The following is a 26,735-nucleotide window of genomic DNA, read 5'->3' on the forward strand; positions in this document are numbered from 1 at the left end:
AACTGGCCATGGAATAATTATAAGAAACATTAATAATTAAAGACTGAAAAAACTCCTGGAAGCATATAATGGAATATTAACCCTTTTAACCCATGAAGGCTATATACTGGCTTTTACTGTTTACTCGTATGGCGATATATAGTCACTTTCAAATTATGCGCTTAAATAAGCCCAACCCAGATCAGGAGATGGTTACTTTTTATTGGCTGATCATCTCCCTCCTTTTTCCAAGAAAGCCAATCAGATGACAGCACATCTTTCAGCCGCCATATTACCCCAAAATCTTGTGTTTGTTTACATTTTCATGCTCACACATGGCTGTAGTCTCGAGTGATTATCGCATATATACATGTAAATTTTGTGATATTATATTAGAAATGCATAAGATACACTTATTTTATAGTTATCATTAATGACAGAGAATAAAGATTGTGCTATATAAGAGTGACAAGCTCGGACAGTGTTGTAAATAAGGTTTTGTAAAGAGTTTCTCATGTTTGTTGTCGTCAGTTGATGTCTGCTGTCTGCTGATGCCTGACAGCGAACCCTTTAATCCTACAGGGAACATCAATTCTGATATTTTCACTTTAAAATACAGTTCATAACTTTAAATTGATATATAACCACCTATATTTTGGGAGATAATTAACATACGGTAAGTGACAGGAAAAAAGACCCACCTTTCCAAAATAACATGCAATTTTATGTATGCATGGGTCCGCGTGTCATAATTATTAGTCCGGGTTAAAAAGGTTAATTTACCTAGCTATTCAAGCATCACTTACATTTTGAGACAAGAAAATCATTACTTCCGAGTTAACATTCAACATGCTGACAGAATCTTCAGGAAGCACAGTTTTTGAAGACAAGGACTGCCATAAGAAGAAGCGTTCCCCTGAAAAAAAATCCCTATTCAATCAAGTATTAAGCAGAAGAATTGCACAATAGATCTATGGGATTTTTACTGTTACAATAAAATAATTCTGAAACAGGAAAAATTGGTGATTAAAAACAAGATGACTTTAAACTTTAAGTAAACAAGTATAAAATAGAATATCTGAAACATCTCTTCAACGAGCTGCTGCAATATTTTTTTTTTCATGGACTCCAATTGTCTTTGACAATCCAAATAATTCAGTATCATAAATTCTCATAAAGACAGAAAAATGAGTTTTATAGTAACCATAGAAAACCAGAAAAAAGGAGATAGAACAGGGCATCCTCACCTTGAAAACCAGGAGTATCTCAAGTTTGTCAAATGGCCTAACCCTATGCTTGTTTTAGTAGGTTGGGATACTACAGGTTCTATGCATGAAATAAAGTTAAACTGCCAAAGTACTACAGTACTCTACAATTTTATAACAGTAAATTCACTTACTTTCCCATACATACAACTTTGGGCTGCTCGCAATACTCAAGGTCAGAATCCATTTCCTATTATTATGTCGATTGTAAAAATACGTCACTTCAAAGGTTTCCTTGTCTGGTAACTCCTGTATTAACTTTAAAGTTTCCATGTCCGAGCTAAATCGATATACCTTTGCTCCTTCCTGTACATTTAAAGAAACATTACAACTCTTACATGAAGGAAATACAAAAAAAAAAAAAAAAAGGAAAATCAAACATCATAATGATGATCATGAAGTTCTTTTCACAATGCTTTGTCTTTCCATGAGAATTGTTATTACAATTGAGGAGAAATTATACTTCCCAATTTCAGTTTCATTATAGTATACTTTCAAATACTGAATTTAAGTCCTTTGCTTAATGAATTTTTCTGTTTTGAAAAAATTCTAAGTCAAAAACACATCCTAATCTTGTGAACATGCCAGCAAAATTTTGAAAAGGAAATATTAAGAGGGGCCGTGTCAAAAATACCATTCAGCACTTATTTTTTTCCTTTATGATGTCTAACATCAAAACTAAAAAGTCTTAAATTGTCACAATCACGGGACCCTTGAAAACCCAATGTCAAAAGTCCCAACGAGAGGTGCCGATAAATTATTTGCCATGTTAGCACCCACCCCACTAGAATGATGTTTACCATGGGAGGGAGAGAATGAAAAACAGGGGTTATAGAAATAGATTTTTCCTTTGTCAAAATTTTTTCTGGATCAGAAGTTTAATAACAGAGAAATAAATATCATTCTTATGGCATTAAAGACTTTAAATAGAGACGTTGAAAAAGGGAGAATTATGTTTTTCCTCCAAAATTCATGTAATGAAAATAATGTAAGTGGCCACTTTTAAGATCAATGAGCATTTGGAATTGAACCTGACCCTTGCAGCCTGATAGCAGACACAATTCTTTTCAAATAAAGAGAGGACATGACAAAATTGGTCCTGTCTAAATAAGCCTGTATCTGATCAGATTTTCTGCCACCAAAATGATTTTGTGGATGAATTAGGTTAGGAATTCTTTGTATTTTGAAACCATTTTTTCCGCTCAGGGCAGACATTTAGGAAAACATGGAGTCCTGTTAAAATTTTTGGTCTTCCCCAACAAGGAAAGGTAAGAACAATATGATTGTTGGTTACCGAAGCTAACTCCGATTCATTAAAAGACCAGGTAACCGAATTGGACTAGTCCTCGCTGCAGCTAGTCATGTGAGTCTGGTTCCAACAAATGATGCTCCCTGCATCATTTTGTTCTCTTTATCCATTGTTTGGACTTTTCCTGTCACCAGTGACCTCCAAAGATACATTTTTTTTCCTTTATAAACATCAAACAGAAAACTGTAATATAAATTATTTGCTAATAGATTTAGTACAGTAGTTTCAAAAAAGGTTAATACCAAAATATGCTGGAACCATAAATGATTAACCCTTCAGTAAGGTTCTTAGCGCACAAGGTTGGCAAAGGGATCTGATTAGATCTGTTCCTCATTTTGAAAATTGGTTTTTGTATTTTGATGATTTTTTCATCTCATTTACACATGGAGTCCTGTACTAAGTATTCCTATTGGAAGCATGCACTGATTCTGCACCTAAATGGGTAAACAACTGTTATGTCTGCAAATGATGCTCCCCAGTTTTGTTCTCTTATCCATTGGTTTCTTGTTGTCTAAATGGAAGAATTATAATGAACAGAACTGTATATGAACATAAAAGGCCAAATGCAGTAAAAGAATCAGCACTGAAAGGGAACAGAGTAGAAAGGTTTTCTACGAGGAGACACTGCAAAGAAACAACTGTTAGGAGAGGGTGGAATGGAAGAAAGAGAATATGAACAAAAGTACAGTAAAAGAATCAATTGGGCTGCAGCTGGGGTGAAGACTGAAAGAACCTTACAATTCCTGCTATGGGAACCCCCAGTGTACCACCTCTTACATTCATATTTCAATTGAAGAAAAAGCACTAGGAATCCCTACTAAACATCTCCCTTCTAAAATTACCCTTATTTACTAGTAACTGATCTTTCACATTTATAGGAATCGGGATTCCACAACCAAAAAATCTTTAATTAAACATCTTAAGTTGTAACTGGAGGCTGGCTGACAGCATACCAAAAAAATCTATGCTCCTTGGTATTGAAAAAAAAAAAAGTTACTTGCAGCATTTGAGTTGAGCTTACCGTAGATTTCAAGGCTAAAACTAGATAATAACTTGTTCCATCAGCAAAACCAGTTATATCAGACACTTCTTGAGCTTTTAAAGGCATTGATTCCATAACATCAAAATAGTTTCCTAGTAACATATACAACCTGTCAAAACAAAAATTAAGAGGGTTTAGTAAATCAATCCTTTCCCTCACTATCATGATTAAATATGATATTATTAAAAAATATAAAAAGCCACCATAAATCACTGTTTCAGATCTTCCCACTGCAAGGTTACAAATATTTTATTTTCATGATAAAATTAAGTTTCATATATACTTACGAAGTAATTACATAGCTATAGTAGTTCTACTTGCATAGCAACCTAAATTTAAAAACTCACGATAGCGCTTCTGTTGCTTTTGTGTAGGTGACTAGCCTTGCCCACTATCGGGGAACAATAGGAACAACAAAGCAGAAGAGCTCAATTTGTTTGTCCCCTTATGTCCATGAGAGGGGAGGGAGGGCTCCAATCCGTAATTACTTGGTAAGTGTATATGAAACTTAATTTTATCATGAAAATAACATTTTCATATTAGTAACTTACCAAGTAATTACACAGCTGAATTCCACATTGACAGGAGGTGGGATGCATGGACATATTCTAAACCAAGACTTTAAGTTATGGTAATGAATCTGAAATTCCTAGCACTGCTACAATGCTTGTGTTCCCTTACCTGGTAAGAGAGCTACTGCAGGTAAATACTGCCTATGGCCAGTGCTCAACTTGACCTGTAGTGGCATGGCGGTACAGCCGTGGGGCACCTCAGCTTTAGGTGGGAGCTTTGCAACAAAGGAAATGTCCAATGGCTAGCACCTCTTAAAAACAGATGCCCTTGACCTGGGTTCAGTACCAAAAAACAAAAACCAGACAACGCTGTCACCTATGCTGAAATAAAAAACCACCACCCGTCCACTAAAAACTAGTGGGTACTCCAGGTACATAGTACCCCCAAGTTCCCCAATGACTAGACATGCTACACCAAGGCGAAGAGACAGAGGATAAAAGGAATGCTTCCTATGCTTCTTCCCCCAATACCATGCCAGCCACTGATAAAGGTCCCAGGGTGCAGGTGTCAAACACTCTCTCTATTTCTCTTAAATAGTGCGATGCAAAGATTGACTTACACTTCCAGTAAGTTGACTGTAAAATCGATGAGAGCGACATATTATGCCTGAAAGTGAATGAGGTAGCGACTGCTCTGGAACTCAGCATGGCTCTATACCTTCTAATGGTGGGAGTTGACAGCCCCTAGAGGTCCTCAGATAGAGAAGAAAATCCACGATCTGAGTCACAGATGTCTTAGAAGAAGAGATGTTATGTCTGCTACACCATCTGCGGAAGACTGCCCACTTGGTTTGGTAAACTTTTCAAGAACACTGACATCTACATCTTGCAATGACTTTGAAAATCCTTTCGCCCTGACAAGTCTCCAGTCAATCTGAAGCCTGTCAGAGCAAGAGCAGATAATCCTTGGTGAAACCACCTGAAGTGAGGCTGTCTGAGTAGACCTGGTCTTTGCAGAAGGAGCCTTGGGAAGTCCACTAGTAGTCTGAGAAGGTCCGGAAACCACTTTTTCAGAGGCCAGAACAGAGCTACCAGGGTCACTGTCACATTATGATGTGACTGGAATTTGTTGAGCACTTCCCTGATCATGCTGAACAGCAGGAATGAGTAGAGGTCTAAGTCTGACCAATTCTGAAGCATGGCCAGTACGTCCAGGGCCAGAGAACTGAAGAGAAGAGGAAGGCAATGGTTCCTCAAGGTTGGTGCCCCACAGTTTTGCAGAGAGCCACTCTTCAATCTTCTTTAAGGGCTTTTCTTGAAGAGGAGAATAATCTTGGGGAGCTAAGGACTGACAGCAGGCTGGTTCCTCATCAGGAAAGTTGAAGCTTGTGAGACTGGGGCAGCTAAAAACGATGGGAAGCTTGCCAGGATATATCCAAGAAGAGCTGCATAAGCTGAAGAGGCAGGCTCTTGGTCTAACTCCTCCTCTTCAGAAGAGACCGGAGACAGAGACAAATTCTTTGACGACTTAGTCATAGCAGGAGCTTTATGAAGCAAGCCCGTAATATCTGCCAACTGTCGCTTGATGGGTGCCAAGGATGAATCATCTACCACGGGCACAAAAGAACTCAAAGCTGGAAGAGGAGGCACCTGGCACTCAGCTGGCACCAGGCGCTTGTCAGCTGGCACAGAGTGCTTGGGAGCTGGCAACCGGCACTCAGAAACTGGAACTGCTTGCTAGGCACTCGGGAGAAGACATTGGGTGCTTGTGAGAGGATGGGCACCTGGAAGACGAAGATGGGTGCCTCTTGACACTTGACATTTGGGAGCCAAATACTGGTGCTCCAAATCAGACGCTAGGGCGAAAAATACTCTGGGCTAACCCAGGCACTGCAGGACAGTTGAGGGCTTTGAGATGGTTCCTTAAACCACTTGCAAGGCCGCATAGGAGAGCAGTCCATGTCGTCTGTACGTCTCTACAGAGGGCAAGACTCACCTGGAAAGAGCCAACGGCCTCTTGTCTGGACTAGAATCCTTAGGATTGGAGGACACTTGACACACATTCACTGAGCCGCCTTTCCAACGGCTGTCTGTCAAAGCCTGGGTGTGTACGACAGGCTTGACTGAAGGGGCGACTACCCATGGGCAAACCCCACCACCCTCCCTTGGACTTCCAGTGTCTTCTCCCAGGGTCAGGGGATTTTGACAGGGAAACTGGCGGGATGAGCAGCCACGCCCTATACTTGCACAACACTATCACTTTTCACACCCTTGTGAAACACTTTGTCCATATGGACCTTTAGGGATGCCCCTAACTCAGCCACAATATTCACAACCAGGTCAATCTTCCGATCGAACCTGGACTCACTGGCAATGGGATCAGAGTCGGAAGCATGGGAGCTAAGCACGGGAATAGGTGGTACAATAGTAGGAGGGCTGGTGATGGGAGACAGGACAGGAACAGGGGAAGGAGGAATGGAAATATCTACCTTACTAGGGTTAGGTGTAGATTCTAGGCTACATGCCCTACTTTTGGCTTTAGAGGCCACCTTCCTCTTCCTATCCCTATCAAGCTTATCCAGATGGGATTTGAACACCTTCCACTGTCTACCATCCCAGTCCTTGCATTCATCACGTTGGCTCTTTCGTACATACTTGCCCCTACAATTACCCCAAACTGTATGTGAATCATAAGTCGATTTCATGAGTCTAGTCTTGCAACCCTCCTGACAATACCGAATACTGCAGGAGCTTGAGTCCGACATAATTAATCCAAAAAAGGTTAGAAAAACCCAAGCCAAAGCTAACAAGCTTGAAGGCTACACAAAAGCAAGAGTACTTCACCGAATCCTGGAGAATTTGACCAAAATACTGATGAAGTAAAGCAAAATAAGTTACTGCATACATCTGATGTTGCATCAGAGGCCAGCAGAAACGAATTGAGCTCTTCCGCTTTGTTGTTCTTATTGTTCCCCGATAGTAGGCAGGAGTAGTCACCTACACAAAAACAAAAAAGCGCTACAGCGAATTTTTAAATTTAGGCTGCCGAGCGAGTGGAAACTATATCAATGTAATTACCTGGTAAGTTACTTATATTAAAGTGGCAGGTTCTTTATACCCCCACATTTTTTCACCCTCAGGGTCAAATCTAATTAAGTCAAAGTTCTAAACATAAGGCTATACAACTACAATATATTATTTGGAATACAGTATCAGTAAAACCTCAAAGATCTGGGGAGGGCAGATCTCTAAAAAAAGAAAAAGTTTGTGCATTGTCAAGCCATACAGTAGGCTACCCTAACCTCAACTACTTATTCTGACTTATAATTATTGCCGTTTTTTAAATAAAAGTATTCACCTTCAAAATGAGACCAAAACCAGCAATACACCATGAAAAGCAAATTTGCTACAAGTGATTCAAGAAAAATGCGATTTTCCACAGGTGAGCTTTCCCAAACCACAGCCATATCTTTCATAGTCTGCTGTTCTCTTACATTAAAATGTATGGAAATTCTCTAAACTATTCAGATTGTTTTTAGAGTCATTAAATCACTTAGTAATTAATATATACAATACTAAATAGCAGCCACAGTGGTTTGTTAGTATATAGCTACATTTGTAGAGGAAAACTTTGCAGCTTAGCAAAATCTGCTATCCCAGTGTTTATAACCATACTAAATGTATGAAGTGTGCTGCATTCATATCAATGTAATATATACTACGAGAGACATACATAATTAGAAAAGATAAAAACAGGAAAACAAATGAGTGTAATTCTGTTTCAAGTCAATAAAATGTTGTATGTTATATTTTAAAAATACAAGTAAAAACTACCATAAAAACTTCAAATATATATATATATATATTACCGTGACTTCATTTTATAATATACTGCATTTCTCTTGTAACCAAACCCATTCTAAAGTTAATGTTGTGCATTGCATTCAATAAATATAAAACAGAAGTTAATCCTTTTAATAATAGCTTTCATAATTTAAAATTCCAGTACTGCACTATGTTAACTTTTACAATGTTTCAATATTCATCTATACTTTTATCAATGTACAGCATCATAAAATTTATGATGAAAATATATTTTCTATTTCCCCTAAGGGAAATGCAAAAAAAAAAATATGAAAATAAACTTGAATATTGTACAGAGCCACCAGGTATCTTTGAAATTAAAGTATAATGTATTATGAAGATAAAAACTTACACTGCTCCATTTGATGATAAAGAGATACCATGTTGAGTTGTTCCAGTAACAAGATAAAGTTTACCTCCATGTTGAAACATGTACAGAGCACTGACAAATCCTTGTAAAGGTATATTAGGTGCAAGGAACACTCTTCCACTGACTATATCAAGAGTCACAATGTTTACCAAATTTGCTGAAGTAGAGCCCAAAGCTAACCATAACGCGTTTCCATATAATGACCCCTGTAAAAAAGAAACCCAAAATCAAAATAACTTCATAAATTTACTTTCTCTCATTCCAAACACCTACCTACCTAAAAAGACATCTTACTCATGGCAAGATCATAAAACCTTGTTAGAATAAAGTGTTGGTATAAAGTCATGAATAAATTTAAAACCTCAACACACATGACAAAGACAAAGGCACAGCTATTACCAGCCCCAAGGAAGTCGAGGTACAACATAAAAAACCACTAAAGTTTATTACTGATGTACTGTATATATATACAGTAATCACAAAGTGAATCTTAGCAAAGACAATTTAAATATGTTTTCCCCTAGCACTGAAGATCTCTGATGTTGAAGACACCATTTTTTACTCACAAAATGTTGAAAAATACCTAGAAAAAAAACTTGCATCACAATCACAAATTGAAAGCTGTAACTTGGTGTGCTGGGCATACTCAAATGTCTCAGTACATTAGTATGGCTTTGCCTGATACAGTTACTGATTACCATCATTTTTCAGATGATTAATTTAAAAAATATACTTTGTTTTTTTAAGTTCATCGATTATAATAATTAATAAGCTTCTTGAAACGGAAAAACATAAAGATTACCAAGTAATATATGCATTATAAACCACCAGTTTTCTTGGGCAACAGTGTCTCAGTGCAAGTAAATTGATGGGTCTTCAGCTGGTGCATTATTTTAAGATTTTGATAGTACTGGGCAGAAGTGTACACAACAATATTTTTATATCTCAAGAGGAAAAACTAACCACCAAAATAGTAAACATTAGATGGATGGAATAACATTTTATAGTATACAGTTACACTTAGTAAAAACAACCCTATAAAACTGAAATCCCCCAAAAATACAAAAAGATAATACAGATTAAAACACGCAATACAGATATTACAAATGAGAAAACCCATTTTATTCTTCAAAACCTGAAAATATTTTGAACATTGTAGAAGCACCACCTCGAACATGACAAACATTTTTTATTACAATACTCTTGCTACAGTAAGATTTACCAGTACTGTAATGTCATTTAACTCAATACAGCTTACTTTTGTTACCTAATAACATTCTCTTAAAGTAAGAGTCATTTGAGGAGGGAGGAAATACTGGTAATATCGATATACAACATTCAGGTGCTAATCCACTGTCCACACTAATCTTTGTGACTATACAATTTTTCAAAAAATGGTTTTGTGTATTTACTATTTCAACAGTGTAATTTATACACTTCATTCAGAGGTCATATTCAGGAGTTTTGGTTACTGTCTAAGAAAGATAACCTTCCTCTTAGGTTAGGATAGGCCTATGAAAAACATAACCATCAGTCTCTAGGAAGCATTGTAATCTCTAGGATAAAATTTCTTTCCATCCTTCCTTGACACCTTAATTAGTGTACCATCATCATCGTTATTACATAGCTTAACCCAACCAATGAGTCCAAACAATTGACATTCATTGGTTGTTCCATTACCAAGATTCAAGGTCCAGCCCCAGCTTCACTGAAGGATATTCCTATACAAAAGACTAGTTTGTAAACCTAGGAAAAATAAAAATTATTTTTCATTTTTTCATGTGTCTCAATGATAATATATCTACAGGAATAAGCTAGCTAGTTAAGAAAAAATATTTATATATAGCCTATCCTAATTTTCCCCAAAATTATGTACATATTGCTTAATGGAATTTTTATGGAAATTACTTCCCAACTTTATCATGATATTCATGTCTTTACTTCCCCTTACTTGAAATTTCCCAGAATATATTTTTGTTCACACTAACTTAGAAAATTTTGTGATTGTGGCCTGGGATGTCTTTGTAAGTGTGACCTCCCTGCAAACTGTTTATGACCCTGAGGGTGATAAACCTGTCTATTACTTGATTTTGAATTTATTTTTGTCATTTGTCTTGCCTCTTTCTGTAGTCTTTCAACTGAGAATCAGATTTGGCCTTTTCAATCATATCACTACAAGGTATCCTTTGCAAGGCAGGATTTGCTGTCCAGTAAGGATAAAGTCCTCTTACAGGAAGACACTGCATCCATTTCAGTTCTTTGTTGGATGAGTCGGTAGAGTTCTCAGCTAGCACTCTACTACGCCCGAGTTCGAGTCTCCGGCCGGCCAATAAAGAATTAGAGGAATTTATTTCCGGTGATAGAAATTCATTTCTCATTATAATGTGGTTCGGATTCCACAATAAGCTGTAGGTCCCACTGCTAAGTAACCAATTGGTTCTTAGCCACACAAAATTAGTCTAATCCTTCAGGCCAGCCCTAGGAGAGCTGTTAATCAGCTCAGTGGTCTGGTTAAACTAAGGTATACTTAACTTCAGTAGAAAATGCTTCAGTAGAAAATTACTATTAACGACGTTTTCCAAGATCTGACAATTTGGGGGGGAGGGGGAGTCATAAACCCTGGTCTCCAGTAAACCCACCTAAGTATTTTACACTATTTTTCTATCAATAATAGACAAAAATTTAAAACTTGCTGTCAGTCCTTGAAGGAATAAGTTCTATTCTTCATTCCTATTAGGTCAATTAGCTCTAATATGGGAGGATGGACTATGTATACGGGTGTCTCTCAGGTGATATACACTTGGTGGTTGAGACCCATGCCTGCATTTAGTGTACTTCTCCAAGTTATCAGGTCAATAATACCAGCCTGCAGGGACCTTAAGAGCACCAAGACCAATTCTCATTTCTCCAGTATGATACGCAGCACTCAAGTTCTCTAGAGTCAAATCAAATACTAATCAATATTATTTTACTTATATGTGGTCTACAACAATACAGTTGCTTTATACAGCAACAATCATATTCATCTATCTGCACCCCAGGTTGGATGAGAATTTTCTTCTTAGATTTAAAGCATTTTTACATATACTGTGGGAACTTTCTCTTTCTCTTTCAAGTTTTATAAAATACAGCATTAAGTCAAACACTCAACCCTATCCATGCATTACCCATACTAATAAAATTCATTGTAATCTTACCGTCACTATATCAAGCACCTCTTGAGTTCCAGGAGAAAGGTGAAAACTTGATAACACACTCTGGTTTCTGCCCAGGATGTGTTATTTCAGCTATAACTTGATGGCCATTTCTGGTAAAGTTAAAGTTCATAAAATAAATGTCATTTATATTTTTTATAATTCAAAAAAATCTGTAAAATAGCATGGTACCAATAACCAAAGGACAGACAATGTGATTTTTAGCACAGCAACACAGTTTATCCAGTAACTCTCAAGAAGGCTTTAGGTTTTTATATCTCAATACCTCTATGGTCAATAGAGCTCGGTTGAAAGATGCATTATGTAAGTTATGAAAACAGAAAATCACACTGGGCTGAAAACCTAAAAGGATAACTTTAATATACTGTAGAGAGTTTTACCCACCTGTACTTTGAACTACTAATAATGCAAATGTTCATACAATCTATTTCAAAATATGAATATTAAAAATCACAAAGGACCCATAACCAAACAAGATACAGTAAAACTTAAGCACAGGCAGTTTTACCCACTTGGACTTTGAACAGTTAATCATGTAGAACTTATAAAAAATTATTTCTAAACAAGGACAATACTCAAGATTAAATTACTGCTATCTATTATGGCATAAACCTTCTTGGAACCAGTTTCTAAATGCACTTAAAACTCTATTATACTATGTACATATACTAACATATGTATTCTGTATGTCTACATGAAGATGATTTCATTACCTTCAGCTTTGAAGTAGTCTGCTATGCCATTCAAGTCTTGAACTTGGTTTTTATTCCACTTTATAGAAAGGAAAACAATGTCTTCTGGGTTTCTTACTATTAACAGAATGTAGTGTCTATTGAACCTGTCAGGTTGGCCATAGCGCAAAGTTTTACAAACACCTTTAATGCAATGCTCTATACATTAAGATTTTTTTTGTCTTTCATATAAGCATCTTTGTTGTAACATGAACACGACTTGTGTGACCCATTAAGATGTGCTGCAGATAAGATACAGTGTCGAGCAGCCTTCTCAAGGCCATGTGCTGTACCTAGTGTAGTACTTAATAGTTATCATTATCTTATCAAATAAAATGGTGGTCATCAGGTTTTATCAAATGATGGGCAATTCAATTAATAAAAAAAACTGAAAAGGAGATATTGTATTTACTTTAAAATTCTTGGGTTTTTCCCTAGAACTACCATATTTTTTTTACACACCTAAAACCTTAAATGTACAAACTTAGGTTTGTTTCTATTGTTCACTTATCCATTTGATATCACTTCTCATTCCTATGAGTTCAAGTCACATGCAGTATGTAAACTCAGTTTTCTGTATTATGTTCATGTATGTCACCTGATTTTCAGGAGGGAAAGTAATGATACAGTACAAGTTCACAGTCTATGAAGACAGTGTAACTGTTTATAGTTTGATTATTGTTAAAATAATCAAAAATGAAATTTTTATGATAAAATAACGTTTCACTTATACTTACCCGGTAGTTACATATAGCTGTCGTCTTTGACGTCACGGCAGTATTCAAATTTCGCGCTAGCGCTATCGTTACAAAAGGTGATCCCTCTACCCCGCCCTCTATCGGGGTATCGGGAACCGTCCCAAGAACACGTCATAAGTTTTTGCCCAACTGCCCAGGTGAGGGGAGGAGGGAGGTTATGATTATGTAACTACCGGGTAAGTATAAGTGAAACGTTATTTTATCATAAAAATTTCATTTTCACTTATACAACTTACCCGGTAGTTACATATAGCTGATTGGCACCTTGAGGAGGTGGGGCACTGGCAGCTAATAAAATTCTTGGAATTATCTACTTGCAACAAGTTAGACATAGGTTCCTTACCTTTAAAGGTAGCTGACTCAGTGGTTACTGCCTCTGTAGTCTGCTGGCCTTTATATTGTGCCGAGAGGATATAAAGGGATCCGTGTGTCGGACACAATAAAAACAGTACCTGCCGTGAGAACATGGCTGCGTGCGGACAAGTCTGATGCCCTTGATCAGGGCGCAGTACAACGAACAACAAAACGAGGGGATCACCTAACATTACCATAAAACCAATACCAAAGATTAAAAACTGGAAGATACTAACACACCATGTATCTCCAGGCAACCTTAAAAAACAATAACCCCAACACCAAGGTGAAAATGTTAGTTAAGGAGCAGACTCCTTTTCACCCTCCCCCAACACCGTGTCAGTCGCAATAAAGGGCCCCAGCGTACTGCACTCTTCGAAAACAGTTTGCACGTCCACTAAATAATGCGATGCAAACACTGACTTGCATCTCCAAAAAGGTGGACTTAACCAAGTCTTTCACAGATAAGTTTCTGCTAAAGGCTACAGAAGTCGAAACCGCTCTAATCTCGTGCGCTTTTACCTTAAGAATACTCATCTCCGAGTCAGCACACTGCTCATGAGCTTCTTTTATCAGGCTTCTCAAAAAGAAAGAAAGGGCATTCTTAGAGAGGCCTAGAAGGATCTCTAACCGAGCACCAGAGGTGGTCATTGGGACCTCTGAGCTTCTTCGTTCTCTGAACGTAGAACTTGAGAGCTCTCACAGGGCAGAGGTACCTTTCGGGTTCTTCGGGACCGACCAATTGGGAAAGGTCCTTAATTTCGAACTCTCTTGGCCAAGGTCTAGACGGGTCTTCGTTCTTGGCTAAGAAACCAAGAGTAGACATACATACTGCCTTCCCCTTAGCAAAGCCTACTCTTTTGTCAATCGCATGTAGCTCACTTACTCTCCTGGCCGTAGCCAGAGCTACCAAAAAAAAGAGTCTTTTTCGTGAGATCCTTCAAGGAGATGTTCGCCATCGGTTCAAAGGACTGAGACCGTAACCATCTCAGCACTACGTCAAGATTCCACGCCACTGGTCTCTTCTGGTCTCTCTTTGACGTATTAAATGATCTAATCAGATCTGAAAGGTCTTGACTCAAAGACACTTCAAGACCCCTATGTCGAAAGACCGAAGCTAACATGGCTCTATACCCTTTAATGGTAGGTACAGCAAGCTTTTTCTCTCTGTGGAGGAACAAGAGAAAATCGGCCATCTGGGCTATAGACGTCGAAGAAGAAGACACGCCTTCTCTTCGACACCAGGACCTAAACTGTGTCCACTTCGCCTGGTAAACATTGTCGGAGGATTCTCTTCTTGGCTTCGCGATAGCTTCCGAAGCCTCTCTTGAAAAGCCTCTCTGAGTAAATCTGGTCTCTCTGGCAGAAGTCTCGGAAAGTCTGACAGTAGGTTTAGAAGGTCCGGGAACCACTCCCTGGACGGCCAGAATGGAGCCACCAGAGTCATCCTTACGTTTCGATGGCTTGAGAACTTCGAGATTACTTGCCGCAGGATCTTGAACGGGGGAAAGGCATACAGGTCCAGGTCCGACCAGTCCATGAACATTGCATCCACGAAAACCGCTTTGTTGTCTGGAACTGGAGAGCAGTAAAGGGGCAGCCGAGTCGTTTTGTCGGTTGCAAAGAGATCTATGAGCGGGCGCCCCATATCTTCCAAAGCTCCTCGCAAAACTAGGGGATGTAAAGTCCACTCGTTGGATAGGACCTGGTTCTTTCTGCTGAGAAGGTCCGCTGCTACATTTTTCTCCCCCTTGAATGAATCTCGTTACTAGTCTGGTCCCGATCTCCTCCGTCCAAACTAGAAGCTCCTCGAGGTCTCGTAGAGGACCACGAGTGAGTGCCCCCTGTTTCCGAATGTATGCCAGAGTGGTCGTGTTGTCCGCCTGGACCAAGACGCATTTGCCTTCCACTTCTTTTTGAAAGGCTAACAGGGCTAAGTGAACCGCTTTTTAGTTCCTTTCGATTGATATGCCAGTTTCTCTCTTCTCTTTGCCACTGGCCCGAAACTTCTTTGTCCCCATAGTCGCTCCCCAGCCCTTGTCCGAGGCGTCGGAAAAAGAGTTAGGTCTGGGTTCGGAAGCTGAAGAGGAAGTCCTTGTGACAGCCTTCCTTCTGACCTCCACCAACGGAGGCACTCCTTTATCTTTTTCCGAAATGGCGAATGTGAAGGAGTCCGGGAACTGTTTCCTGGGCCACTTCTCTTGCAGGTAAAACTGCAGTGGTCTCAGGTTTAAGCGCCCCAGTTTTACAAACTTCTCCACTGAAGTTAAGGTTCCCACGAGGCTCATCCATTCGTTCAAGGAACAAATCTTCCTCTGCAGAAAGTCGTCGATCTTCTGCAGGCATGAGGCTATCCGTTGGTTGGACAGAAAGCCTGAAAAGTCTGAGAGTCCAGACTCACTCCCAAATAGACAATCTGCTGACTGGGAGTAAGGCAAGACTTCTTCTCGTTGATAACGAGGCCTAGAGACTTCGTTAATTGAAGAGTCTTTGATAGGTCCTCCAAACAGCTCTCCCTCAAAGCAGCTTTGAGCAGCCAATCGTCGAGGTACATGGAAACTCGAATTCCTTCCAGGTGAAGATGTCTGGCTACTGACAACAGGATCCTTGTGAAAACTTGCGGGGCTGTCGACAGACCGAAGCAGAGGAACGGAACTGATAAACCTGTCCTCGAAGACGAACCTCAGGAACTTCCTTGAAGCTGGGTGTATCGGGACGTGAAAATAAGCGTCTTGGAGGTCTATCAAAACCATCCAATCCCCTGATGTAAAGACGCCAAGACCGACTGAGTTGTCTCCATAGAGAATTTTGTCTTCTGAACGAAGACATTCAACGCACTCACGTCCAGGACGGGTCTCCATCCCCCTGATGCTTTCGTAACCAGGAACAGACGATTGTAGAAACCTGGAGATAGAGGGGCATGAAGCTGTTCTATCGCTTCCTTCTCCAGCATGGCTCGGACTTCTGAGCGAAGGGCGTCTAGTTTCATGGAGTTGTGCGAGTACGCCTGTAAAGAAACTGGAGCCTCCACTAAAGGAGGTTTGGAAAGGAAGGGGGGATGGCATATCCTTCTTTTAAAACTTGGATCGTCCAAGGGTCTGCCGAGATCTGTTGCCACTCTTGCCAGAACCTTTGCAGTCTGGCTCCTACAGCTGAATGGAGGACAAAGGTTCATTTCTTCTCTGGGGCCGTCGAGGTTCTAGGCGTGGCTTTGCCTTTTCCTCTGGCCCTGCCAAAAACACGTTTCGAGGGTCTTCCTTTATACTGTCCATACGAGAAAGCGGGGGCGAAACACCGCGCACAGAAGCGGTAGAAAGCACAGGTCTCTTAAGCTTTCTTGGCAGACTGCGACAAAAGATCCTGGGTTGACTTCTGGGCTAACGCCTGGGAAATTGCAGCAACTAACTCTTGCGGAAACAGATGAGCCTTGTTTAAAGGAGAAAACAAGAGAGCCGACTTCTGGCTTGAAGAAACACCTTTGCTAGGAAGGAGCACCAAAGTTGCCTCTTTTTGAGAACCCCTGTCGTAAATAAAGAGGCCAGTTCTACTGCACCGTCGCAGATGCCCCTATCCATGCAATCCACTACTCCTACCACATCATCCAAGAGCTCGGAAGGAAGATTAAAATCCTTAATCTTCCTGGCTAAGGCATAACCGCCCAGTCCAGGAAGCTCACAATTTCAAGAGTCCGAAATACGCTCTTGAAAACTTGATCCAGTTCGGAGGACGTAAAGAAGACCTTCGCAGAATTAAGTGCGGTCCTCCTACTGGCATCCATGAGACTGGAGAAGTCCCCCTGTGCGGAGGCAGCCACACCCAGGGAAAACATTTCCCCAGTCTCATACCAACTCCGGTTACGGAAGGAACGACGAGGAGGGGGAAGACAGAAGACGTTCTTTCCACTTTCCCTCTTCTCGGCCAGCCAAGCATCCATCTTCTTAAGGCCTTTCTTCGCCGAGACGGACAGGACAAGTTTGGTAAAGTCCGAAGAAGAAACAGAAGCCTTGTCCCTCTTGTACTGGGACCCAGGAGACGGAGGAGCCGCAGGCGAGAACGAATCAGGGAAGTTCTCAATAAAGAACTTCAAGAGCTTCTTGTAGGAAGAGAGTTGCGGAGACTTCTCCTCCTTACACTGCTCCTCTAAGCCCGAGAGGAGTTCGTCAGAAATTGGGGATAAGTCCAGCTGGACAACATCTTCATCCAAGTCTCCTTGAACTGAGACTTGAGTTACACGAGCGGGGGCTGGAAGGCTAGTGACATTCTTGCTGTGTCACCGAAAGAGTTTGAGCCTGTTGAGGAGCCATCGGAGGCGCCAAAGGAGGCGAGTTGATACAGCAACCGAAGGTAGCGCCAAAGCGGAGCCGTCGTTACCACAACGACAGGAGGCGTCAATGAAGGCGCAGCGGCGGCGCTACCGGAGCGGCAGACATAGTCGTCGAGGCGGGCGCCGCTGGTATCACAGGAGGCGCCAAAGGAGGCGCAATCGGCACAGCAGCCAAGGTGGCGCCAACGGGGCGCAAGCGGCGCGCTACCGGGCGACAGAACGAGGAGTTGAGGTGGCGCCGCTGGCATCGTAGGAGGAGCCAAAGAAGAGACTTGATTTTTAGACAAAAAGTTGTAAAATCGAGTCCAAACGGGCGTTAATTCCGTCAATCACAAGCTGTTGAGGTTCATCGAATGCTGGAGCAGGCACCACAGGAACAGGAGTCACAGGAGTCGCTGGCGCCAAAGGAGCAGGCCTCTCAGATGTAATCGTCTGATAGGGAGGATCCGCCGATAACGAATGAGACGAGTCCGACGAAGAAAGCCTCTCGGTTCTGCCCAAAAAGCTACAGGAGGGGGGGAAGGATCCTCCAGAAGAGCCTTCTTCTTAGGATCTTCAATGGAGAAAGCAGACGAGACCTCTTCAAAGGTCTAGAAGAGTCGCGAAAACGCCAACCTCTAGGCGGGGAGGAACTCCAACTGGATCCACTGACACTCTCCGCTCCTCACCTTTTCGGTGGTGAGGGCCAGCAGCCTGGGAAGCGGCAACAGGACTGCTTGAGGGGCAACTACTCGGGAGCAGGTCCCACTCACCTCCTTTCGGCTTTCGGCATGCCTTCTCCCTGGAACCTGGGAGCCTGACAGGGCCTAGACCTGGGAGCGTGAATGGGCCGAGAAGCTACCTCCTCCACAACACTTACACAAGGCACAACACTCGCATTATCACTGCGGTCTACTAACCGCTGCAAATTGCCCCCATTTTCTGCATGGAAGACATAAACGCATTAAGGACTGACACGGTATCAGGATTGGGAGAAACGGTGTCCGGGTAGGTAAAACTACAGGAACTACAGGGGAGCAGGGATAATAGGATTTACAAAACCTCTTGACTACCTCCTGACCTCGAAGACCTAGAAGAGGCCTTCCTAATCCTATCTCTTTCTAGCTTCTTCATGTACTTCCCAAAGCACTCCAGTCAGACAAAGTTAGAAGTTCACACTCGTTACAAGTCAAATCAGCAGAGCATTTTTGCCCCCTGCATGAAAAGCACGAAGTGTGCGGATCTAGACTAAGCTTAACAAGCCTGGTTTTGCAGCCTTTGCTGCAAAACCGGATACCACTAGAACCAGAATCAGACATAATAGTCTAACTAATAATAACTCTCAAGCAATAACTAGCGCCAGCAAAAAACAACAAACCGAGTACTTCACCAAAAAGGAATTAGAAGTTCGAATTGTTGAGAAATACTACCAGCAGCAGAACCGTATTACCGGTTCGGCACGGCAAAAACTAATGACGTGTTCTAGGGACGGTTCCCGATACCCCGATAGAGGGCGGGGGTAGAGGGATCACCTTTGTAACGATAAGCGCTAGCGCGAAATTTGAATACTGCCGTGACGTCAAAGACGACAGCTATATGTAACTACCGGGTAAGTTGTATAAGTGAAACTAAAAGTTCCAATTAATTCTTATTCACATAGTTTTATTTGTGATATAATTCTGTAAAGCTTGACGTTGAGACCCTTAGCGTGTTTGGTTCACAATAAGTTCCATAAATTACATACTAGGTTTTTTATATTAACCAAATGTTGTAACGTCAGCTTTGAAAGATGTTTTAAGAAATCAATTAAGCACTCTACAAAAAAATATTTACCTTGTAGTGGTTAACACCATGTAGGTAATATGTGCTGACTCAATGATTGCATATGAAGAACTTTCCTTCAGGTAATGTCTAATATCATCACTGGCAGCAAATTTAAAAGCTTTTGATTCGCTCACTACAAATGACTGGGTATGTTGAACTGAAAAAGATAGACACTACAATGAATGCACAAAATATAGGCAATTAAGGGATTTAGCTCCCAAAAAATTATAGTTTACATTGTAATCTACTAATGTACTTTTTTTTTTTTTTTGGCTTAATATTCTACCACCCAAGTCTTTGAACTGTCAAAACCTGCAAAACCAAAATTAAATTAAATAGCCTACATGCCTTAATCATTTTTTTCATTACATAAAGAACCCATGATTTTCTCACAGTTAAAAAAAAAATAAAATTTTCATTTATTAATCAAACCCTCAGCAGTGATTTTCTTGAATGACAAATTGTAATTCTAAATGGTGAGTTTATGACTCCCAAAAACTAACCTAGCATTAAACCAGATAACCTGCCCTGTTTCTTTTTTTTCTCTCTCTCAGGCTATTTATAGTCACTTCTCTCATCATCACTGTCATGCACTTAACAGTTTTGTGTCTGTTCTTTAGCAACTTCTTCATTCAAGAACTTGATCCATTAACTCCTTTACAGGTACTATTAGCTACTTGATGTGATTTACCTCTCCAGTAAATATCCCAGTTAATAAAAATCTCACTATAAACATTCAAGGTGAGTGTCTAAGTAGGATTAAATGAACCCTAAGAAAAAACTCAGATAATGAGGATGTCAACAAATAAGTCAAACAAGTGCAAGAGAATGCAGTATACGAAGGGAGTTCAGGTATTTAAACTGAACAAATTACTGTAACTGAACATTTGGGTGTTAGATTAGATAAAGAGAAAAACTGGCAACTCAACTCATCTGCTTTCACAACTTATCAGATATGTCAGAGTCCAGTGAGAAAATCTTAACAGAATAATCCCAGTAAGAGAGCAAGTCCCACCAGATCCTGAAGCAAACGCAAGCAATAACTGTCTATCTCCCAGTCACTTGCACAGTTTGTGTTTGTCTGCCTCATAAAGAGACTCCTACAGATGCCAGAATTAAGTCTTTTATGTCTAGTGAATACTGCTTCCAAGCACCCTGGCTGAACTGATCTTTAGGCTGTAGTATATTTTCTCTATGAATGAATCTGTTATCAAAATCCTGCCAACTTTATAATGAATAAAGAATATCATGCTCATTTATATGAAGATTGCTTATTTTATTTGCAGGCCCTGTAAAAGGAGTAAAATTTCAAAGCTGTGTCAAGGATAATTTGTTGACTACAAATCCATACACACATTTCATTTCTTTGTTTTTAAGAATGAAATTTCCACCTCATAACTGTAGTTCTTAACATGTATACAGATGTTATAAATGTATCTGCAAACAATGAAATATATCTACAAAAGTGCAAAAGTGACATAACTGAAACAATTTTCAAGAATGATATCTACAAAATCTGGACAAAGGAGGACAAAGAGAAGTGAATACAAAAGCTACATATTGTCCAAGGTGCCAGTATTGTCTGGAGCAAGCTTACAAAGCCCAATGTTATGTACTGGGTGAATCAAGATATATCATATAAACACATTTCCTGATTGTGACTGTCCCTCATACTAAGGACAAGAAGACAGCAAGGATGAACAAGGAGAGAACAACAACTTGGAGTGACATGGAAGAAAGCATCAGAGGCACAGGAGACTACACTTAATTTCAACAGCTTGAAAGTTTTAAGAGTACATATTAAGGTACAAGAATTCCATGCTAAAAGAGGATATCCAATAACCAGGACACCATTTATGACCTATTCAGGGGTGCTACTTAAGAGCCTCCTCTGCCTTGTCTTCTGTCATTCCCTCCCCTTTAGCTGCAACAATCAATGAACCAACTCCTTCATGGGCTATAGAGCCTGGTGCTGATTCTCAACCTTTGAAGCTGACTACGCCAGTCCATAGTTAAAAAGAAACTGAGCACACTTGTGTTAATCATTCTTATGTGAAAAAGAATTATCAGATACATCATTCCCATCATAATCAAATCAACAAGATTAACATTAAAAAAAACTGCACACACACTACTCGCTAAAACAGAGAAAATTAATACTTGGCAGGTCATCTTCAATCTTCAACAGACATAATGAAGAGCACAAGCACACACCAGTACAGTATACAGTATCTGCGCAGCATGGCAGCAAAAAAATAGTCACTTGCCAAGCAAGGGGGTGGGTTTCTCTCACCCCAGTCGCCAACCATGAGTTAACTACTTTGTCACCGAGCTCCAATGACAGACCGGCCATCACCAAAAGCATTCCATATAAACATATGAAAGTTTGTATCCTTGAAGGAATAATGGGAACTTCAATTTTCCCTCACTGCACAACTTAAAACTGATCTCTAATCCAATAAAATTTACATACCACTTCTATGTTTCCTGGTGTGTTCTGAAAATGAATTTGCAATCACAGCATCTGCTTTAATTTTCAGATCTTTTATGAAGTTCCTTACATCATTAACAGTCCTAAACACTGGCATATCTTCACTGCTTATCTGAAGAAATAAAAAAAAGTAAATACTCATTAGCATGGGATCATCAGAACAATGACCATTTATGCAAAAATATATGGATAGATGGCTGTATGAGGGACTCATCTTGAATAAACTAATAAAACGAGTCTGACCACACCCGTAAGTTAACTTCGTTTCTCTTCTCTCATAAGGCTGACCTAAAGGGTTCTGTTTTTATAAATTGGGGACATGAAACAGGAGAGAGACAAGAGGAGAGTAAATAACTGGTGAAACCTGGGGCAAGACAAAGATAAGTAAGACAATTACTCAGAATCAAATTGTAACCTACAATCTGAGGATTTATGTTTAAGAACAGTTTCAACTAACATAGTCTGCTCTTCTTTGTGAACAATACTGATTCAATTCTAGAGAAGAACAAAGCAACCATTTGTGAATACAACTTTCCATTCATTTGTATGACTGAACCAGATTTATCCCAACTGAAAAGGAAACAAGCTGGCAATCTTAGCTGTCACTTTGGATTTATGAAGTACGACCCTGCAATAAACTATCTCGAGTAGGCATGTCTGGATCTGCAGGCTTCACCACAAAGGAAACTTATAATGTACCCGAAATTTATGACCAGCTTATAATTCTAATTTCACAACTACTGTACTTATGAAATTCCACCTGACAGACAAGCAATTATTAAAAGAAAAAAAGATAGGAAATGCAAAAAAACATTCTTGTTACCATGGCTGCCCAAGAAAATCTGAAAACATGTTACAGCTAATTTTGACACAAGAAACAAAGAAGCAATTATCAATACATACCATATCAGAAAGCAGTGGCATCGTAGGTATTAAAATTTCTGCACCCAATGCAGTAGTAGTCACCATGAATAGCAAAATGTGTGCTGCTATCCTGCCCATGGTCAACATTATCTGCAAAAAAAAAAAAAAAATTCAGAGCTCTACCAGTTTTAAAAAGAAAACTAAAACACAAACCAGCAACTGATTCAGATTCAAAACATAAACCAGCAACTACTATTCACAGTTTTTTTAAAAAAGAAAACTAAAACATAAAACATAAACCAGTTTTAAAAAGAAAACTAAAACATAAACCAGCAACTACTGATTCAGAGCTCTACCAGTTTTAAAAAGAAAACTAAAACATAAACCAAACACAAAGTGGATATTCTCATCGAACATACTGTTATGTTCAAGAAAATATTGACCTTCACACCACATTCACAATCTTATGATCAAAGCCTATTGTTATATATAACGTAAAATTGAGCCTTCAACAGCTACCTGGGTCACTTCTACAATGGACATAAAAAACTTATATTAAGAATAGCAAGAGTGTAATAAATATGAATGTCCCTCACTATATTTCTAAAATCAGTTAGCAGTAGCATCAGCATTTTTAATACTTGATCATTCAACTTTTGGATTGAAGCAATTCCACCATACGATACTGTGTCCATACAGTAAATGAAACATGATTAACAAAATCATTAACACAATAGCAAAAGATTTTAATCTAGTCCAGCAGCATATGACTAACTTGCCATAGCAGTAGATGCAGCAGCACTCACGTTAATCCTCTTACCCCTTCCAACCTTTTCATTCATTTTATTAATATTGAGCTAGAGAAATGTTTTTATATACAGTACTATATACTTACTGTTGGACCTTGACATACATTTCTTAAGACCTTGTTTTTCTTTTCCCCTTACTTGTCATACTGTTCTATCAATCACAAAAGGAAAGAAATGGGTGTGACCATCCTGACTCCTCCTTTCCTCACCCACTTCCAAGGGTCAAAGTCACTTTATCTCACTGAACCTCTATGTCTGGTTGGTTTTTCCATCATTTATAATAATGTAGCACTATTTTAGTAATCCACTCCCCTGTTAAATTATGAAACATTTCAAACATTTCAAATCTTCGATACTTGTACTAAGTTTCAAAAAACCCAATTTTTCAAAATGAATAAATTAAAACTCCATCGATATTTTTCAAACTTTAAATTCTTTACTATGTTTACATGAAAAAAAAAAAAAAAGTTCTAGGGTAAGGAACCCATAGCTACATAAGAAGACAAACAAGAATTCCAGCATCTAATTAAACTGCCAATCCCTTTATACCACCTGACTCTCCACTTTTCCGTGAATAAATTAAAACTCCATCACTCTGCAAATAAACATTTTATCAAACAATTGAAATTTTTACTTTATATATGAGATTTGTGCAAGCCACTCCAAAACCACAAATGTTTACATTTGATTTTGGCCAAAAAAAGCAATAAAAATATTCCTCAGTGCAATGAAGTTCTAGGGTAGGTGGATGAGAAGGAAGAAAATAAAAAATAATCCAAACTAATACTTTGAAGACAAATCACCTAGAGGGTTCTCAGGAGGTGGGTAATTAAACTGTCAACTTTCCTTTATACCACCAATGACTTGTCCCTTTTAATCTTGAGTATACCTTGTGCTTTTCTGTGTCTGTGGACCATGTCACCTTCAGGACTATTCAAATCTCATCTTGAAGAAATATGTTCTTCCCATGAATCCAGGCACAATGTTCTAAATTAATCAGAATCAGAACTGTACAGATGTTCTTTTTGTTACAAATGCTCAAAAACATATCATTATAATCCAACAAAGTTCCATAATAAAGGAATACAAACACAATGGGTAAACTTTAGTATTCAAACAAAAGAACCAACCAGTTTTTCACAATTTTTTTAAAAATACCAAAAGATTTTCTAAATATCTAGAACCTGTTGCACTGCAAAACGAGGCCTAGCAATAATGTCAAAATAAACAATAAAATGATAAAAGTCCATGTGGAAAGTAATTTTGGTATTTTTGGTAATACAACTCTTTTTGCATACAAAAGGAGAAAAAAATAAAAACCTCTTGTTAATTTACAAATATTCTTATCAATTAAATTTTTGTGCATGTAGAATGGTAACTGAAAATTTCTAATTAATTGTTACCTAGAGGACACCATGTTTAGTATCAGTAGATGAAAAGGAAGAAACACTGGTAATTTTAAAAATCTAATTTCTTTATTTCACAATACCTCTGTCCTATATTGTTCAATCAAAAACCTTTTATTATAGAATATCTGTGCACAGCCCAAAGCCTCCAAAATCAAGAACTGGTAACAAAGTTTAAATACAAAAACCTTAATTCTAAATTTCAATGCCCTAGGTTAGATTGGGGGTACAAGGGGGCTTCTAATGGACAGATAAGAATCTAACACCATTGGTTGGGTTAGATATGGTTAGGTCGCAACCCTACTGTATACTTTACAGTGGCCTGGATTAGGCTAGATTAAATGTATTCCACTTTTACTTTCATCCACCGAAAAGTTCCCCTTTCCCACTGTGGTCCCCCATGATTGTTGAATATTGGAGGATCTAGTATATCTAAACTTATTTATCAACTACTGAAATTAATGTAAAAAACTTTAAAAATACACTAGACCATCAGAAAATCATATTTTAAACTCCAAAATAAGATTAAGTTTTAAAGTAAAATTTTTAATATTTTACCAAAACTGCCTACCAATACCTAGGTCTTTATGCTAAAACAAGAAAAGAGCAAAAAAAATATATGATACTGCACATAACCACTAAACCTATTTGCAAGAAAGTCTAATTTTCACTAAGCAAATCTGAGCTTTAGAACCACATCCTACTTAACTGGGGGCATTGCCCCATGGGACCCCCTCGAACAAGGGTAGCCTTAAAAGTTTTAGAAATCTTGGACTTGAATGCAGAGTAAGCAGGTCAGGCATCTAACCCTAAGTTTTTTGGGCAATTGATATTGTTTGTAAAGCCTTATATATATTTATAACAAGTGATAAAATCAATGCAACCTGTTTTAGGTCATTTGTACTCCCTTTACTAGAATACTGTTCTCCAGTTTGGATGTCTGCTTCTGCCAGTTTTATTTATCCTGGTTTCAGATGGAGGGGTTCATGGTACTGGTGGTTCATCTGCTTCCAAATAATAGTAGCTATGACTTGGACCATCGATGGATGGTCTCTTGTTAACCACTTTTTATAACGGGATATGTATTTCAAACAGAGATCTCTCACATTCTTGTTGATCCCTGAAACCCTTTATCTGGATGGACAACCAGATTCACTTAATTAGACTTGAGCGCCAAAAATGAACAGTAAATGTGCCTCGCTTAGCAAACAAAAAAGTTCTAGAAAAGTTCTTTATTCCTCACACCACCACTGGACTGTGGTTCTACCCTCCCAGAGGTGTTTAGTCATGCAACTGTATCTCTTTCAGATGGAGTGGTTCATGTGGTTGGTTCCTTACTATCCAAATAACAGTACTATTCTCCTTGCACCATCATTTTTACCTGGTCTCTTGTTTATTTATTTTTATCTTTTTTTCAATAAGAGATCCTCTTCTTTCTGTATTGACCCTTTCCCTTGTCTTACTTCTGGGTAGTTTACAGTTTCACTTGAAAAGCAGCACTGATATCCAGTAAATGTGACTACTGTCAAACTCTCTCAGTTCTAGAGCTTCTTTATTCCTCACACCGTTGTTCTGGAACACCCTCCCAGAGGAAGTCATGCAACTTTAACTTCAGAAGTTCTGGGGATCCCTAGGGGAC

General features: G+C 39.1%; 1 protein-coding gene across 3 annotated transcripts in view; it reads right to left on the reverse strand.

Annotated features, from left to right (window-relative positions):
• The window catches only part of LOC136825442 (uncharacterized), a 98,263-nt gene that overhangs the window by 67,487 nt on the left and 4,041 nt on the right, over positions 1 to 26,735 (reverse strand). For all 3 annotated transcript variants that reach the window (XM_067081890.1, XM_067081889.1, XM_067081891.1), the window contains exons 2-9: positions 22,921 to 23,031; positions 22,000 to 22,129; positions 19,536 to 19,683; positions 11,539 to 11,648; positions 8,324 to 8,547; positions 3,575 to 3,704; positions 1,379 to 1,550; positions 786 to 895 (exon numbers count right to left, since the gene is read on the reverse strand). In XM_067081890.1, the coding sequence (XP_066937991.1) occupies positions 786 to 895; positions 1,379 to 1,550; positions 3,575 to 3,704; positions 8,324 to 8,403 (492 nt within the window). In that variant the 5' untranslated portion in view covers positions 8,404 to 8,547; positions 11,539 to 11,648; positions 19,536 to 19,683; positions 22,000 to 22,129; positions 22,921 to 23,031. The remainder of the gene's footprint in view (positions 1 to 785; positions 896 to 1,378; positions 1,551 to 3,574; positions 3,705 to 8,323; positions 8,548 to 11,538; positions 11,649 to 19,535; positions 19,684 to 21,999; positions 22,130 to 22,920; positions 23,032 to 26,735) is intronic.

Source organism: Macrobrachium rosenbergii, chromosome 37 (genome assembly GCF_040412425.1).
Source record: "Macrobrachium rosenbergii isolate ZJJX-2024 chromosome 37, ASM4041242v1, whole genome shotgun sequence".
In the NCBI taxonomy this organism is placed as follows: Eukaryota; Metazoa; Arthropoda; class Malacostraca; order Decapoda; family Palaemonidae; genus Macrobrachium; species Macrobrachium rosenbergii.